Here is a 16,510-nt window from a genome sequence, read left to right on the forward strand (position 1 = left end):
TGGATATTGCTCTGAACGTGTCTAAAACCAGGTTCCCGGTCCTCACCAGAGCAGGCTTTGAATTAGTTAAAGTGCCGCTACAGTAATAACATTCAATAACTTCACTATAATGTAGTGTAGCTCAAGCAAACTCTGCTTATCTATCAGAGTGGTCCTGCTGATCAAGCTACAACACTTAGTTTGACAAAAATACTTTTTCATAATTTTAAGGAAATGTTTTAAGACCACCTTCTTACAAGGTTTCAGTGTTCATTGATTGATATAAACCAGAATGTTTAAAAGTCAGAATCTGTGAATAACGTGCCAACTTTACCAAACTCTCTCCACTTTAAGTATTGAATTTGTAATCAAATCAGAGGGTTGCTGTAGAAAAGGAGATTATTTAAGGTTATGTTTGAGCTTTTATGTTTTTCAACAGGTGCAAGAGTCATTTAAACTGGACCAGATGGACCTTAGTGACTATTTAAAGTCACGACAGGTGCCTGAGGAAGACATACAGCGAATGGAACAGGAGAAGGTACTTAAAGCAATCCAAAAGTAATCAGGTATTTCATTTTGTAATAGATTACATTACTTAACAAGTGACACACACCTTACACACACCCTCCACCAAACCCACACCCAGCAAATATTTGCGCATTGGGGCCCCAGAAGGCATAGAAAGTACAGAAGGTATATAATGTTGAGAAGGTACATTTTTATTCCTCACTTCATAGCTGCTTTCACATCCGACACCTTTCCTCAGGTGAAGTCCTGTTGAAAATAAAACCGAGTCACTTCTTTCATTTAAAACAACGTAAAAAGAAATATAAGCTTTCAATAAATATTTGATTACAGCCAAAATACTTAAGTTTTAGTTTTTTTTCCCACTCTTGTCCTGTACAGACAATAACATTGTAGATGATCTATCCGTCACTATTACCACACAGATCCAGTTTTCTCACTTTGCATGAATGGGGGAAGCATCTGCAATTTCATGATATCAACTATAATTATATAGTTGATATAATGAAATAAAGCATTCTATTCTATTCTGTAGAATAATTCTATACATTCTCTTGCCAGTTGGTGGGTTAACAGGCAGGATGGCAGCGCTCGAGACGATAAAGACATTTTCACAACTTGCTTTTGAGGAAAAACAGCAGATTTTAAAAGATAGGAGACCAACACCTGAGCTGCCAGATCTTCAGCAAAGGAAAGCTCAGAACATTGCTCCTACTTTCATGTCAATCTTCGGAGCAGGAGTGGATTCAGCACCACAGACGCTCTGCTGTCATAGTTGTTTTCAACATGTCATGAGATTTATCTTGTTGGGAGAGTATGAAGATTGATATTGAACCATTGCAGTGTAGTGTAGTGTCTGAGGAGGTAGAAGGATCACTATGGAGAAAATATAAATACTGTTATGCTAATTATTGCAGTGCTTTTTTGTCTGACAGATGAACAGCCTATTGTCACACCCTGCAGCTCAGCTGCCACATGGGGGCACTGTTGCTCTGGTTTTATGCCTTCTTCGCCTTCTTCGCCTCCTTTCGCTGTTCTCTCCAGGTGGGCATGTGAAGGGTTTGTTTACGGAAGCGGTGATCACTGGCTGGGATAATCCACTGACACTCTTCACCTCTTCAGTCGAGGCTATCAAAGCTCAGCAAGTAAAGGCCCCTGTAGACTCCCATAAGAACGCATAAGAACAAGAAGAAATGTTTGGCTGTGACGGCAGCCAGCTGCCGAAAAAAAATTACTTTTCGGCAGGAGAGTTCATACTCCAAGAAGAATCTGTTGAAGTTGCAGGCCACGCCCCCTCACGGCAGGCACACATCTGTGAAGCAGCATTTTAACTTTTCAGCTGCACAGCTTATATCTCGCTTCAATGTTTTCCGTAATACATTTCTGTGAACTGTTTCAGTAATAAAAGAGAAAGTTTAAGTCTGAGCCGCGATTTTGGTCTGGTTTTAACTGCAGGAGCTGAGTGATGCGTTCAGGTGCATCACGTAAGCCCACTCACTGACCTATTAATAAGCTCATACAGTAGCAAGGTTACAAGCTAAACAAGATTGAAATAGGACTAATAATTATTAGTGAGCTGGAACATGCATGCGCAGCACACGGCAGCGCAGAAGTTTCGGCAGTGCTTTCGCCTGGATGGTCGGCACAGCCGAACCATATTTCTTTGGCCAGATGGAGATGGACGAAGAAAATTGGGTCATTTTGTTTGGCAGGACCCCGGAGTGCCGAACTTTCTTCCTGTTCTTATGGAGGATGAATCAGCCTTTAGTCTTACACAGTTATCTCTCAGATTTCATTTGATTTTATACTGGGACCAATGTATGGAGCTAGGAAAGTTTGTTTTTGGTCTGGTCAGCGCTTAATTTTTCTTAATCTGGGTTGTTCACAGAAATGTAAATATTAGAAAAAAGTAATATTAAAACCCTAATCATTAATTCTATTGATAGTATGTCATTCATTTTATGACCAGGAAACAGTGACGTTTAAAGTGGCCAATCAAAAAGGAGAGGGGATTACGAGGCCGTCTTTGCAGTGCCCGCCCCCAAAGTGCTAAAACTCAACATCACTGCGTGGAGAGATCACAGGTGTCACAGCGAGCGACAGATAGAGGCAGCGAGCGTAGAAAGTGGTCTAACTGTGCGCGATTACAATTATTCTGCGCTTGTGTTTTTGGCACGAGACTGATCCCGTATACTGTAAGTCATTTAGCTTCAGTCTGAACTTATTTAGTTACAGGATTATCTCCATCATCTTCAGGACTAAATTCTCCAGCTCCAGCACTAACTCACCCAGCGTCAAGACTAACTCCTTCAGCCTTAGAACTAACTTCTTTAGATTCAGGACCAACGCCTTCAGCTTGAGGAAAAACTCGTTCAGCTTCAAGACTGACTCTTTTAGTTTCCTGCCTCAGTTTGAAACGTGAGTCTGCAGTTGTTATTTTACAAAAACTGAACTGAACAGTTCCAGATGTTTTTCATCTCTTCCAGCTCGCTTTAGTCTGCACTGATCCCTGATCCTTTCTCTCTGCCCCCCGTCTCTTTATCATGCATATATTGTACAAACAACACAGTGCTTCTATAACACACACCTTTCTTCTCTTCATACCTACAGAACATCAGTGAACAGTTGAAGCCCACAGCTCCTCTCTCAGACTGAATACTCACCAATACTCTTGCCACTTCTTCCTAAATGGTGTGAAGCGCTTCATTTTACCCCACACGTAGTCTACTGCTGATTTGTTTCCTTCCTCCACTTGACGTTTCATCTTCTCCAGTTTCTGGACCTTCTCTTGGTCTCCTCTCTCTGACATTTTCTCGATCAAGAAGTCGTAGTGGACGTAGGTGGACAATGAGTCGACGTTGAGGGCGATCTGCTCCAGATTGACCACATATTTGTAGGCTTCGTCCTCCAGCTGCCGCTTCACCTCGATCATCCTCCTCTCCTCGTCTTCCAGTATCTGCAGCAGGTTTGACTCTGTAACTTTGGCCGACTTGTTCTTCTCATACTCCTCTTTCATCTGTGTGTTGGTTTGTGTAAGTTTCCTTGTCTTAACGATGTATTGCCAATTGTCTTTGACATGAGATGATGCTGGACACTTTCCGCTGCAAACAGTGCAATGGCCTTCTTTCATCACCACACAGTGTTTTGCACTCCAGGCCACAGTGCATCCTGGATAGTGACACGTCTCCTCGCAGCTTTTGCAGCAGGTAGCTCCTGAATATGCAAAGAAGACCCAGCCTCCAGGAATGTTCTCTTTTACTTTGTACGGCTGGTCCACTGTAACTTCATAGCTCTCATTCTTCTTTGTCTCGTCTTCAAATTGTTTCACAGCTTCCTTCTTCTGCTGGATCTCCTTCTTCTTCAGCTCCATCAGAAGGATGCGATCTTGCAGGTTTTGGATGCAGGCTGTCAGACGGATGCGTTCATTCAGGACATTCACGGTTTCCTCCAGTTCCTGAGGAGGTGTTTTCTCTAAGAAGGCAGTAAACTGGTCAATCCCTCTCTTGTTGATTTCCCACGCAAATTTCAAAACTAATTCATCTTCCTCCGTTCTCTCCATTTTCTGCTGGTTGTTAAACAGGAAGTAAGTTGGCTGGTTCTTCTTGTTTCTTGCACATTTGATTTTGGCTGCTTCAAGAGCATTAAGAGCATTTTTGGGTGGGCCTCCATCTGAGTAGGTCAGCAGAGCCACGATGTTTTCCTTCATGTCTTTTCCAAACAGAGACATTATTGAGTTGAAGGTATACGACAACCGGTCGCTCAGGCGACACTCACTGGACTTCAGCACCAGACCCACCGCATTAATACTGCGCACGCCGTCCTGCGCTCGAAACACGTCCAGCAGTCTTTCACCGATGATGACATCACGTTCAATCCCCCTGGTGTCTCCGTATCCAGGAGTATCGATGACGGTCAGAGAGTAGGGTGGAGCTTTATCTTCGTAGCCAAAAATCTGGTAAACGATAACATCTGAGGTCTGACTCGTGCTCTGATTGGAGCCCTCCTCCACCAGCTCAAACCAGACTTCATCCTCCCATGTCACTCCCATGCTGTGGTTGAACAGAGCGTTGATCAGTGCCGACTTTCCAGTTCCTGTTTCACCAACCAGCAGGATGGTTTTATTGGGCCTGTTCCCGTTTGTCTCTCCAACAGTCATTCTGGTCAGAGTGCCGAACTCCTCCTTCTTAGGTTTCAGCTGGTAGATGTTGGGACGTCCTCCTGAGACCAGCGTGCTTCTGGAGACCAGTTCTCGGTATTTGGATGAGATGTTGGTGATGCTACAGGGGGGAAAAAAACAGAAAACCAATTTGTCACTCAGACTTTAATTCACATGCTGCACATTGTGACCTGCAAGACCCACAAGGCCTGCAAGACCTACAAGACCTACAAGACTGGCAAGACCTCCAAACCTACAAGACCTACAGAACCCAAAGGATCAACAAAACACACAACACCGACAGGGGCTACAAAATCTTTAAGACTTTTACGTCCTGTCAGATCCTCAAACCTCGACTGTGCTGCATCATGGTGGTTAGAATGATGGGATTCAAGCCCAGATGGGCTCATCATAGACTTATCAGTGCCCACAGACACACTGCCCCCTTCTGGATGTTTCTCTGACACTTTGAAAGTCAATACAGATTCCTCAAAATGTTTACGACTTACCATGTTTACTTTTTCGAGATTCACCAAACATAGGTGATCTTCTATAAGCATGATATTAAAATCATAAAATATTACTAATAGTTGGAAAAAAGGCTATAACAAGGAATTGGGGTAAAGTGGATCTACCAACCCGGAACAATGGACAGACATAATGCAAGAAATCTAAACAATCGAAATACTGACACATCGACTACAAGAACCACAAGCAGAAGATAAGTGGAAGGAATTGACTTTTTTCAGGAACCAGAATAGCGATAGACAACTGAAAGGCTAATCAACACAGAAGATGAAAACTGTTCCAAAGAACAGACAAAATAGAATGAAGCTCCCAACAGGATATTACCCTTTTTTCCTCTTTCTTTTTCCTTTCCCTTCTTTATCTTTTGTTCATTCTTTTTCTTATATCTCCTATTTCTGTCGTTATGTAAACCGCAATTATATTTGTTCAGGATAAACGTCTCTGTTTTGTCTGTTTGTTTTGGAAAAATGAGAGAAATCAATAAAAACTGAAGTGAGAAAAAATGATATTAAAATCATGCAAGTAAGTCAACATCTGGTTGTAAGAGATCACCTCAGGGGGCCCAGACCCCTCCCCCCTCTCTGACCTCAAGGCAAACCAAGGAACCCCCAGCTTCCTCTGGCCTGGGCAACAAACTGACTTCAAAGGCACTGAAGAAACGTGGTAACTAACTACTGAGCATTAAATAGTTAAACATCATGCTCTGTACAGATCTACTCAACTTTCATGAAGATGTGTTGATTCTATTACTCAAGACATTCATAGACTCATCTACAAATTGGCTTCTCTCTCTCTCTCTCTCTCTCTCTCTCTCTCTCTCTCAGGAGTTAAGGAAAGGCGATCATGTTGTTGTGACTGTCGGGCACACTCGGTGGCGTAATAATAATCCGCTGGCAGCGAAGGTGAATGACATCAGCCATGGGGAAATAACCACAAATTTCTGAATAGATATGTTGGGATTTATGGTTGGTTATTAGCATTAAATTACTGTGAGTAATCGATTACTGAAAGTAATACATCACTGGACGTAATTTAGGAAAATTTTAAATTATTAATGGAAGTAAACGGTCATTTACTCATTAACAACTCCTAAAGTAATTGAGTAATTACTTAAAAGTCAATAAATTATCAAAAATATATTTAATAATGAAAAATTATTAATTAGAATAAATTAGTTATTTATCTATTAATAATAAATTTGTGCACCACCAGATAAACTGGAAATAGCTAATACCAAAATATCAGTCTCATTTGTAAAATGGTTTATTTAAGTTAGTTAATATTTCAGTTTAAAAATATAACAATCTTAAATAAAAGGTAAGGTGTGAGATCCAAGCACAGACTGTAACAAACCAGTGAATTGTCAACAATAAATACACAATAATCACCAAGAATCCTTCAATTCAGCTGACAGGCGTTTATCAACAAAATGTATTAATTCATAAATAATTCTGAAATCATCTCATAAATCAACACATTCAAGTAGCAAACGACATCTAACATGGAGATCTAATCTATTAAACAGCAAACACTATGTACAAAGAGTGTGTGTGTGTGTGTGGTCTGGAATGATGAGGGTGATGGGTGTAATGACTTCGAACGTCCACCAGGTGGTGGATGAGTTGGGATCGTCACCCAAGAGGGCAGCTCTGATGCGGTTTCAAAGAGCCAAAATGGTGGTCAGGTTGCGCTCTGCGGAGTAGCGTTACCGTGGCGATTGGGGGACGCTTTCTGAGGTCACGTGACGACCGGACGACGCCGTCAGTCCGGTTCTGAGCTGGAGTTCTAACTGGATGTCGGAACATGCAATAAGAACTCTGGTGATCTGTCGTTAGCGGCACAAGTTAGCAGTTCGGGTGCTAAATGTGGTTATGTGTATGGACTTATCTGGATCAGATAACAGGAGTGCAGGGGCTGCGCAGACTCAGGTTAGTGAAAGAGGGGGCGAGAGAGAGAGAGAAGGGGGAGAGAAGGGAAAGACAGAGAATTCTGGCGAGGTTCGATTCTGCAACCCGGTTCTCCACACAGAGCTCCCAGTGGGCCTGGAGCTCACTTGGACCTCTGGTTCTGGGGTGGAAAACCCGAGTCCCAGACTTGGTTGATGCACGTGAAAGCACGTACACAAACATATGATATGCTGCGGCCTTCTCAGCGGCACATTGAAACACATTGCATGTTAGCGTCACGCTAATCTAACAATTTCTGCCCAGAAAAAGCTCTTACTGTCTGGTGGTGCTGTGCAGTTCTGTGAGGCTGCGGTAACTGGTCTGAAATCAGCGTCTTAAATTCAGAGGCCTGGCTTCAGCTGCAGGAGTGGACAGTGATGCAGCTAAAGGTGGGAGAGGAGACGCTGGCTTGGGTCTCCAGAATCCCCCAAAAAAAGGAAATATGAAAGAAGAAGTAGTCCAAACTGTGTCCTGCTTGTCCAGCGGGCTGGCGGTTCTGTCCTTTGGACCTACTTGGTGCTCTCTTTACTGTCCCGAGGCAGCAGTGATATGTGTCCCTCTCGGTGGCTGGGATGAGAACGGTGGTTGGAAAGGAGCTTCACCAAGTTGACTTTTGGACCCCTGTGGTGTCTGGGTCAGGTTCGACCATTATCATTGGTTGCCAACCTGGGGGGTTGGAGACTTCCTGGGGTCTTTGGCCTGCTCCCTGCTGTTTTATGGCCTGTTTATTGTTGCTGGTGTTTCTCCTCAGTCACAGAAAATGCTTGGAGGAGTTCAATGGAATCTTTAGCCCTACATTGACTACAAAAGCGCATTTCTTACACGTTCCCCTTCTAACCATTGATATAATGTCAAATATCACAAGGTTTGAATATGTATGAGTTCTTTTCTAAATGAGGCCGGTCACCTGATAAAGACCGACACGTCATCACACGCCAGATGATGCTCTGAGGAAGACTGCAGGTGCAGCGGAAACTTTACTTTACTGTGTTGGTTTTACAACATTCATAAAATTCATAGTTGGGATCTGGGTTTTAGATTATTTAAACTTGTTCAAGGAATATTATTGCATTGGTAACTTAACAAGATCTGCTTTGAGTCATTGTGAGTTTACCTGAATGCTCCGATGAGGTTCCGGAGTTAAGGAGAAGTGGAGAGGAAAGGAGATAGGAGGGGCTATTAGGATGTACCCTCTGAATTTCTGATTCCAGAACAGCTGATCTGAATTAGTTCAATCAACTCTCAGTATGTGAACCTTGACCAAATCTGAAGTTCATTTAGGTGCAATCCAACAAGAGAAAGCTGAATTAGAAGCAGCTAAAAATGAAATATAAAACCATAATTCAGAATGAAAAGGTAAAAATTATAATAAGTAAAAATTAAGTTTCAGTTGGACTAGAATTATATGTCACTCTTTGCTTTTGCTCATGTATTGCCAACAGAACAAAGGCAGACTCCGGAGCTCTAAATCAGGTTCAACTTTTTAGATCACTAGTCATTGTGGCTGGTCGATTTTTAAAGTTAAAGCCATGCAGTATTTCTACCAGACATTTCCATTTCCTTGAAGAAATCAAAGCAGAATGTAAGTGCCACTGAGTGCGTTTTATCATTTAACCTGCATGTTGTAATAACTGTTGCAACATGTAACAAGTTATTGCAAAATGTGGCAAAGTTTATTAGAAAATACATTGAAGAATGTTATTTCAAAATGTGGCTTTATTACATAATGAGTTCAAAATGTATGACAGTATTACATGTTGCACCATTATGACATAATGGGGCACTACTATGTGGTTTACTTTTCTGTTATTTACATTTTGTTTTCACGTTTGTTGTGTGCATCATTTACGGTCAGGATACTCACTTTGCCATGGTGACAATGTGATGCAGTGATGCGTCAATGAAGTCAGATTGCTGTAAAGAAAAGAAGAAGAAGGACGGGATGAGACATGAATCTGACCAATCACAGCTCAGAGACCTAATATCAAGCAGGATTAACCCGTTTGTTGTCATAAAACTGTCGTTTTCTGTTGATTTCATCCACATAATAGAGACACTGTGAAGAAATCAAGTCTCAGTTTGAAGTATACTTCTTGTTATTATTACTACTAATAATAACAATAATAGCAATAACAACAACCACAATAATAATAATAATTCAGGTCATTTTATTTGTAGCTGTGGGTAGATTTGTTTTGTAGGTTTTGTGATGGATTCAGCATATCATAACGAGAAAATACACACAACAAACCAGACAGGCAGATATTTGTTCGAGAGACAGAGAAAGCCAAGAGAAAAAAACAAGACGAGTGCTCAATGTTTCACTGTTCACCAATAAGTAAAAAAGATAACATTCAAATTAAAGGATTGAAATGGGTAAAAACAAACCACAATACAACACAATATATAACCTTAGAGAGATAAGAGCAGTCTGATAATGAAATCTTATAAACTTCTAAAGTCGTTTTGTCATACGGGATATTTATAGAAGCCTACTTACCTCCAAAAGGTTGAGAGACTGTGGGAAGAAAAGCGTGCACACTGGGAGAACATGACACTTTAATATTGTTTTAATTCAATGTTCTTCAATGAATTGTTGGATCTGGTTTCCGTGGTTACAAGGATTCTAATCATTGGGTTTTAATTTAGAAAGGTCATTTTTGTAATAAAAACCTGGGAGATTTAGAGAGACTCACCTGCTCCTGCTGTGATGAGGATGATCTATAGTCTGAACGCTCCAAGCCTTTATATGCGCGCACACACACACACACACACACACACACACACACACACACACACACACACACACACACACACACACACACACACACACACACACACACACACACACACACACACACACACACACACACACACTTCTAAACAAAACTGAAACTAACGAACTGGAGTCATGTGATTTCACAGAAATTCAGAGATTACAAGAAGGACACACATACACACACACAGAGGAAATCATGTGTGGTTTGCAGCAGGAAACAAACACACAGTTCCAGTTAGAGATGGTATCATTCAGTAGACTGAGATCACAGAGCGACAGAGAAAGAAGGAAAACAAGAAGCATAAATAATGAACAAACAAAGGAAATAAGATGAGAGAAGAAAATATAGAAACATGAAAAATACAACAATCAATAGGATTAATGTCAGTTGGAGGTTTGAGGGAACAATGAAGCTTCTGGATGATAAATAACGAGATGATTGTCCATCAGGTGAAGAAGAAGAAAGCAGCTGTCAGAGGTTTGTGATGGTGTGAATGAAATAGAAAAAGAGAAGTTAGAAAGTCTTTTGCTCCGTTGTGGAAGCTTCTAAAGAGCTGACAGATTCTCACCTGAACTCTCTTCACTTCCATGTGTGAGGAAACTTGTGGAGAGAAGAAGCTGCCCCTTTAACTGCTTTTTCTTATGACAGCTGTTCAACATGTGGCTCTTCAGCTCCTCTGTAGCGGCTCCCTGAAGCTTCACTGAATCACACTGAAATCAACATTGTGTTGTGGTTGTGTTACACCACTCAGACGGCATCGACGTGGCGTGAAGATCAGTTGACTTTATTTACTACTGGCAGGACAGGTACAGAATCAAGTCACCATCAAACCAAACGGGATCACACACAGCTTCGCCTTCAACACCGGAAACCAAAACCAAAGCCACTCTTCTTCTCTCACTTGACTGGCTCTGTTTATCTTATACAGTCTTCACTCGGCCCCCTGCTGGCCAATATGATTAACTACATGAACACAAGAACAGAAAATAACCAACTAAAGTTGAATACAATATTAACTGTAAACACAGAAATACATTATATACAAGCATTCGCTTTCAGGTGCTACAATCCTCCCCTGCTAAATAAATGTTGTCCTCAACATTAGCAGCAATTAAAAAGTATCTTTCACACCCAATGTTATTAATCATAACTCAAACATGAAAAATAACTAGTTTCCACATTCCTACAATGGCAACAGCTTCCTTTTGGAACCTAAAAGACATTACTACGGGTTTTACCCAGTAAGTACATTACTATGTGACCTCATCACATTTTACTTTCCAATGACACTACAGTGTTTAAACCTAGGAAAAATCTAGTTCTTAGTAGTTTTCTTTTTTTTTTATTATTATTAGTGCAGTACTCATTTAAATGCTCTAAAATCCAAATTTCTGTCATTTCTCTATACATTCCATGGAAGCTTCAACTTAACTGACATACCTTTACCAAATTGCCATTTACATAATTTCAATGTCATAACTCATTCCAAATTTTCTAGATGACCACGGGAACCTTTTACACTTGTCTGGTTTAAAGAAAAAAAAAGATTTTTCTTTTAAAGGATGATATCTGCTATGGGTTATGTAACAGAATCACAGTAGGTAATTTGACATCACATTCAAATCACGTTTTGTTATTTTCTTTCTTCATATTTTCACATTATACAGTAACCACTCAGTTAAACAGTCCATGTTACTGTCTCGATCCCACACAGAGTAATCACAACAGTCCACAGTGACATAAAAATTTCCTTTTTTTTTAGTAATATCCTGTGGGAACGAGGGTGGGATATACCAGATGTTGACCAAACATCTGTACAGGTATCCAAGGCACACTGTATTGTCCATGTACTGATGCCAACGTGTTCACATACAGTGGGTTAATGTAAGGCCCTATCACACGGTGAGTAGGTTGGCCCAATGAGTCATACGTCAGCGTCTCTTTGGGTCGTCTTTCTCTCTGTGACTTACGTGGCTGTGTGTCAATGAACTCGGGTCCTAGACAACTTGGCAGGTCTGCTGCCTGACCAGTTTGAGAGTCCTCTGGAGCATCATGTTCGGTTGTATCATTCCTGGAGAAGTCATCATTCAACAGCATTTGAGCCGGAGTCTCAACCCTGAACTCCTCTGCTTCCACATTAAGTTCGGGCTGCGGTGCCGTTTCAGGAATGATAGGGGGTGCAACATTTTGATCTGTGGGCTGGTGGTGATGGTTCCTCAATCTATGAGCCCAGTAATGTTGTTCCTCATCTGAACTTTCTGATGTTTCATTTTGTGTATTGCTCCTGAGTGTCTTTTTGTGTTGGCCATCAGGTTTTTGTCCTCTTACAGTGCTTTGGGCGGGTTCTTGAAGTGGTAAAGCATTACATGGCATTAACATGTTACGATGGAGGATTCTGCCTCTCCCTGTGCCACATTCAGGTTTTATTTCATAAACCGGGCTGTCCTTCCCTTTTTGTGAGATGACAATGTGTATTTGATTCTCCCAGTATGAACGTAGTTTTCCCGGTCCCCCACGCTCTGACATATTTCTCACAAGGACCCTGTCACCGGGGGACAGCACTGAACTTTGTCTCTTTTGATCATAATACACTTTTCCCCTTATTGTAGTCTTTTTGATGGTTTTAGATGCGATGTCATACGCTTCCTTCATTTGTTGCTGCCATTTCTGAGCATACTCCTGGTGTGAATTACATCCTTTTTCCTCATTAATTCCAAAGATCAGATCGATTGGTAGGCGGGGATTTCTACCAAAAAGTAAGTAGAAAGGAGAATATCCTGTTGCCTCACTGATGGTGCAGTTATACGCATGTACAACTTTACTCACGTATTCACTCCACTTTTCCTTCTTCTCTTCATCCAAGGTCCGCAGCATTGATAGTAAGGTACGATTAAACCTTTCAGCTGGGTTTCCTTGCGGGTGGTAAGGAGTTGTTTTTGAGTTGGTCATACCAGTGTATTTTTGCAGCCGTCTGAATAACTGATTCTCAAACTCCTTGCCTTGATCGTGATGTATTTTAGCAGGGAAACCGAATTTAAGAGAGAAATCATTAAAGATTTTGTCAGCCGCTGTTTTGCCTGATTTGTTGCGGGTTGGGTAGGCTTGTGCAAACTTAGTGAAGTTGTCAATGATCACTAAAATATACTCATACCCTCCCCTGCTTTTTTCAAGATGAAGATAGTCTATTGAGACCATTTCGAATGGTGCTGTTGCAGGCACATGGCACATTGGGGCTCTGCTCTGCACTGGGGGTTTTTTCTGGATGTTGCATTTACATATTTCTGATATGAAAAAGTTAATATCTTTTTGCATCCCAGGCCAATAAAACCTCTGCCTCGCAAGGTGTAAAACTCGTTCCACCCCTAAATGTCCCATCTCACAATGCAGGTACTTGTACACCAGTTCTTTGTACTGTTCCGGAAGCACAATTTGAGTACATGTTGCCGTTTTACGTTTTAACAGACCATCTTGCGAAACATGTAGTCTTTTCCATTCATGTAACAGCTGTTTAGTTTTTGGCGTGTCCATCTTTATAGCTCTCCTGTCTGGTTTTTCCCCTGATGTTTTCAACTGGAGTATGTGGGATATGTGTGGGTCTTGCAACTGAGCTTGTAGTAACTCCTGTAGTGTTACCTTTATGTCAAGCTGATCATGTGCAGCTAAGTCCTGTACCTTTGGGTTGCAGGTAATGGCTGAGACCCAATTCACTTCTTGACGGTTTTGCATTTCAACAGCACAGAATATTGCGTTTAACATGTCAGGGGTGTACTGCTCTGTACACTCGCTCATATAAGAGTCCATACTCACAGGAGTACGAGACAGAAAATCTGCGTCTGCGTTTGTTTTTCCTGGACGATACTTCAGTGTTATGTTGAAGTCTGCGAGCTCAGACACCCAGCGATGTCCGGTTGCGTTCAGTTTAGCTGTGCTCAAGACATAAGTAACAGGGTTGTTATCACTGTAGACTGTTACAGAGGGAGCATAAAACAAATAATCTCTGAACCTGTCTGTAACAGCCCATTTGAGCGCTAAAAACTCGAGCTTCCCTGAATGCAATCGGTAGTTTTTTTCTGCTGGTGTCAAAGTCCGTGAGCCGTACCCAATAACTCTGAGTTTTCCTTCCTGCCTCTGGTATAAGACTGCTCCCAGTCCTTGTTCTGATGCATCCACGTGAAGAATGAATGGATCCTCAAACCTTGGATAGGCCATCACAGGTGGATTAGTCAGGACATCAACTAAATAGTTCAGAGCTTGCTGGTGGGTGTCATTCCAGACTATTTTCTGATGTGGGGGGAGTTGTCCAGCCCCAATTGACCGGGAGGTAGGCTTTGACTCAGTGTTTGGGGTTACGTCTGTCGAGAGCAAGTCATAGAGACATTTTGCATGGCGAGAAAAATCTTGCACGAAGCTTCTATAGTACCCTAGAAAACCTAGAAGTTTACGCAGTTCTTTTATGTTCATTGGGGGTTTGGTTTTCAGCGCTTGAACAACTGCTATTTCTTTGTTGTCCATCCTGTAGCCTTCAGCTGAGATCACTTTGCCAAGATAGCGGACTTCATTTTTGAACAGGTCACACTTATCTGGCCTCAGTTTAATTCCCCAGTCTTCTTGTCGTTTTAGGACAGCTCGCACATCCTCAACATGCTGTGTGAATGTTTTACTGTACACCAAAATATCATCTAAATATGGAATGCATATTTTGTCTCTCAGGCCTTCTAGACTCTCTTCCATACTACGCTGGAAAGTTGCTGGTGCATTTGTGAGCCCAAATGGAATTCTGTTCCATTCGTACAGCCCCCATGGGGTAGTAAAGGCAGTGAATTTCTTTGAATCCTCACTAACGCTCCCTTGATGATACGCTTTGCCTTGGTCCAGGACACTGAACCAAACGTTTCCACCAAGACCATCAAGTATCTCCTGTATGCGTGGTATAGGATGCCTATCTGGGATTGTCTTTTTATTGAGCCCCCTGTAGTCAATGCAGAGTCTCAGGCTCCCGTCTCTTTTTCTCACGCAAACGACTGCAGCTGCATATGGAGAAGTGGATTTGCGGATAAAATCTTTGTTCAACAAGTCCTGAATGTGATTCTTGACCTCATCATACAATGGACGTGGTATTGCATTGTATGTTTTGGCTACAGGGACACCGTCAGTTAACTTAATGTCCATTTTTAAGTTTTTGATGTAACCTACATCATCTGAATTTCTGGCAAATGCGCCGGATTCCTCCCTGAGCATTTGTTTCACCACGACTTCTTGTTCACTGGTCAAATGGTCCAGGTTGACGGGTGGATCATATGGTTTCTCTTGAGAGCCGCCTTGAGGAGATCCGTTGGTGGAGCACGATAGGCTCTGTGAACTTTCTGTAACAACGGGAGTAACAACGTTTTCCTCTGGTTGCACCAAGTTATAATCACTTATTCTCTGTATGCTCCCTATCACCGTTTTACTTGGTATTGTGATGTCATGTTGAAGGGTATTCCTCACATAAATGTTAACTTTACGAGAGGAACAGGAAACACTTATTAGTTGACAGGTGATTTTAAGTCCTTCCTCCAATGATAAGTTCCCCTCTGGTTCAAAAAGCATTTCCGTCCTTACTTTGCCATCTGTTTTAACAGGACAAGTAATACATTTCATTTGTCCCCCTGGGACCACAATGGATGTGCGTCCTGTTCGAACAAGGTAAGTGACATTCTCATTTGTAGCGTTCTGAATGGCATTTAGCAATGCTTCTGCCTTTCCTGATCCTAGTTTTAATGCACTTCTAAGCAAGGAAATACTTTCACTGGGCTGAATCTGGTCTTCCTTGTTTGTTAGAATTTCCTCAATGGCATTAAATCCTATTATAGGCCTCTGCAATATGTCTCTACTCACGAGAACTGGAACTAATATCTCCTCAGCCTTTGCCTGTTTTGCATTTGGATCACACAGACTGAAACTAACTGGAACCCAGCCCTCAAAGGGAATTGCTGAGCCATTCGCAGCTCTTAAGTCCAGTAGTTCATCACTATTTAACAGGTCGCTGATTGGACGGGTTACCGTATCAGGTAAGTTTTGAGATTTCCAAGCCTCACTCATAATGGACACTTGGGCTCCTGTGTCCCACAAGGCTTGTGTCTTAACATTGTTCATTTTGCACCAGACAAGACACTTTTTGCCAACTAGTTGTGCCACTTGTTTGCATTTTGTACTAGGCTTGTTTGAGTGAGAGGGTTGGTAATCTTTGAGGTTCACATTTACTTTTGAAGATGTTGAGGGATGATAAGCTGGAAGTTTTTTTCTTTCCACCTTAACTTTGCACAAGTCTACACACCCTGTTTGAGGTTTCAGCTTTGAGTTATTCTGGGACTTTACTTCAGAGGCTATGGGTCGTCCCCCAGTCACAGCCTCTACACGTTTCCCGAATATTTCTGTCTGCCCCCCACTTTGCAACCCCTTGCCCAATGTGTGTCACTGCCACACTTGAAACAATGGGTGCAATCCTTTTTCTCTTGCTGACATGCCACACATTGTCTCTTCGGTCTTTTAAAAGTATCTACTTGAGCCTGGGTTGTTTTGTAGTCGACAATTTTGCCCCTGTGCTGGACAGTTTG

General features: G+C 41.8%; 1 protein-coding gene across 1 annotated transcript; it reads right to left on the reverse strand.

The window, feature by feature from the left end:
• Positions 1-384: 384 nt before the first annotated feature.
• On the reverse strand, positions 385-9,846 carry LOC308123571 (uncharacterized protein). The gene is made up of 5 exons (XM_080486119.1): positions 9,831-9,846; positions 9,635-9,675; positions 8,999-9,048; positions 3,168-4,781; positions 385-753 (listed from the first exon to the last, which is right to left on the reverse strand). The coding sequence occupies exons 3-5, from the start codon at positions 9,004-9,006 to the stop codon at positions 723-725; spliced, it is 1,653 nt and encodes a 550-aa protein (XP_080342245.1). The 5' UTR covers positions 9,007-9,048; positions 9,635-9,675; positions 9,831-9,846; the 3' UTR covers positions 385-722.
• Between the last annotated feature and the right edge of the window lie 6,664 nt (positions 9,847-16,510).

The sequence above is a fragment of the Lipophrys pholis genome (assembly GCF_963383615.2).
Source record: "Lipophrys pholis genome assembly, chromosome: 18".
Taxonomy (NCBI): Eukaryota; Metazoa; Chordata; class Actinopteri; order Blenniiformes; family Blenniidae; genus Lipophrys; species Lipophrys pholis.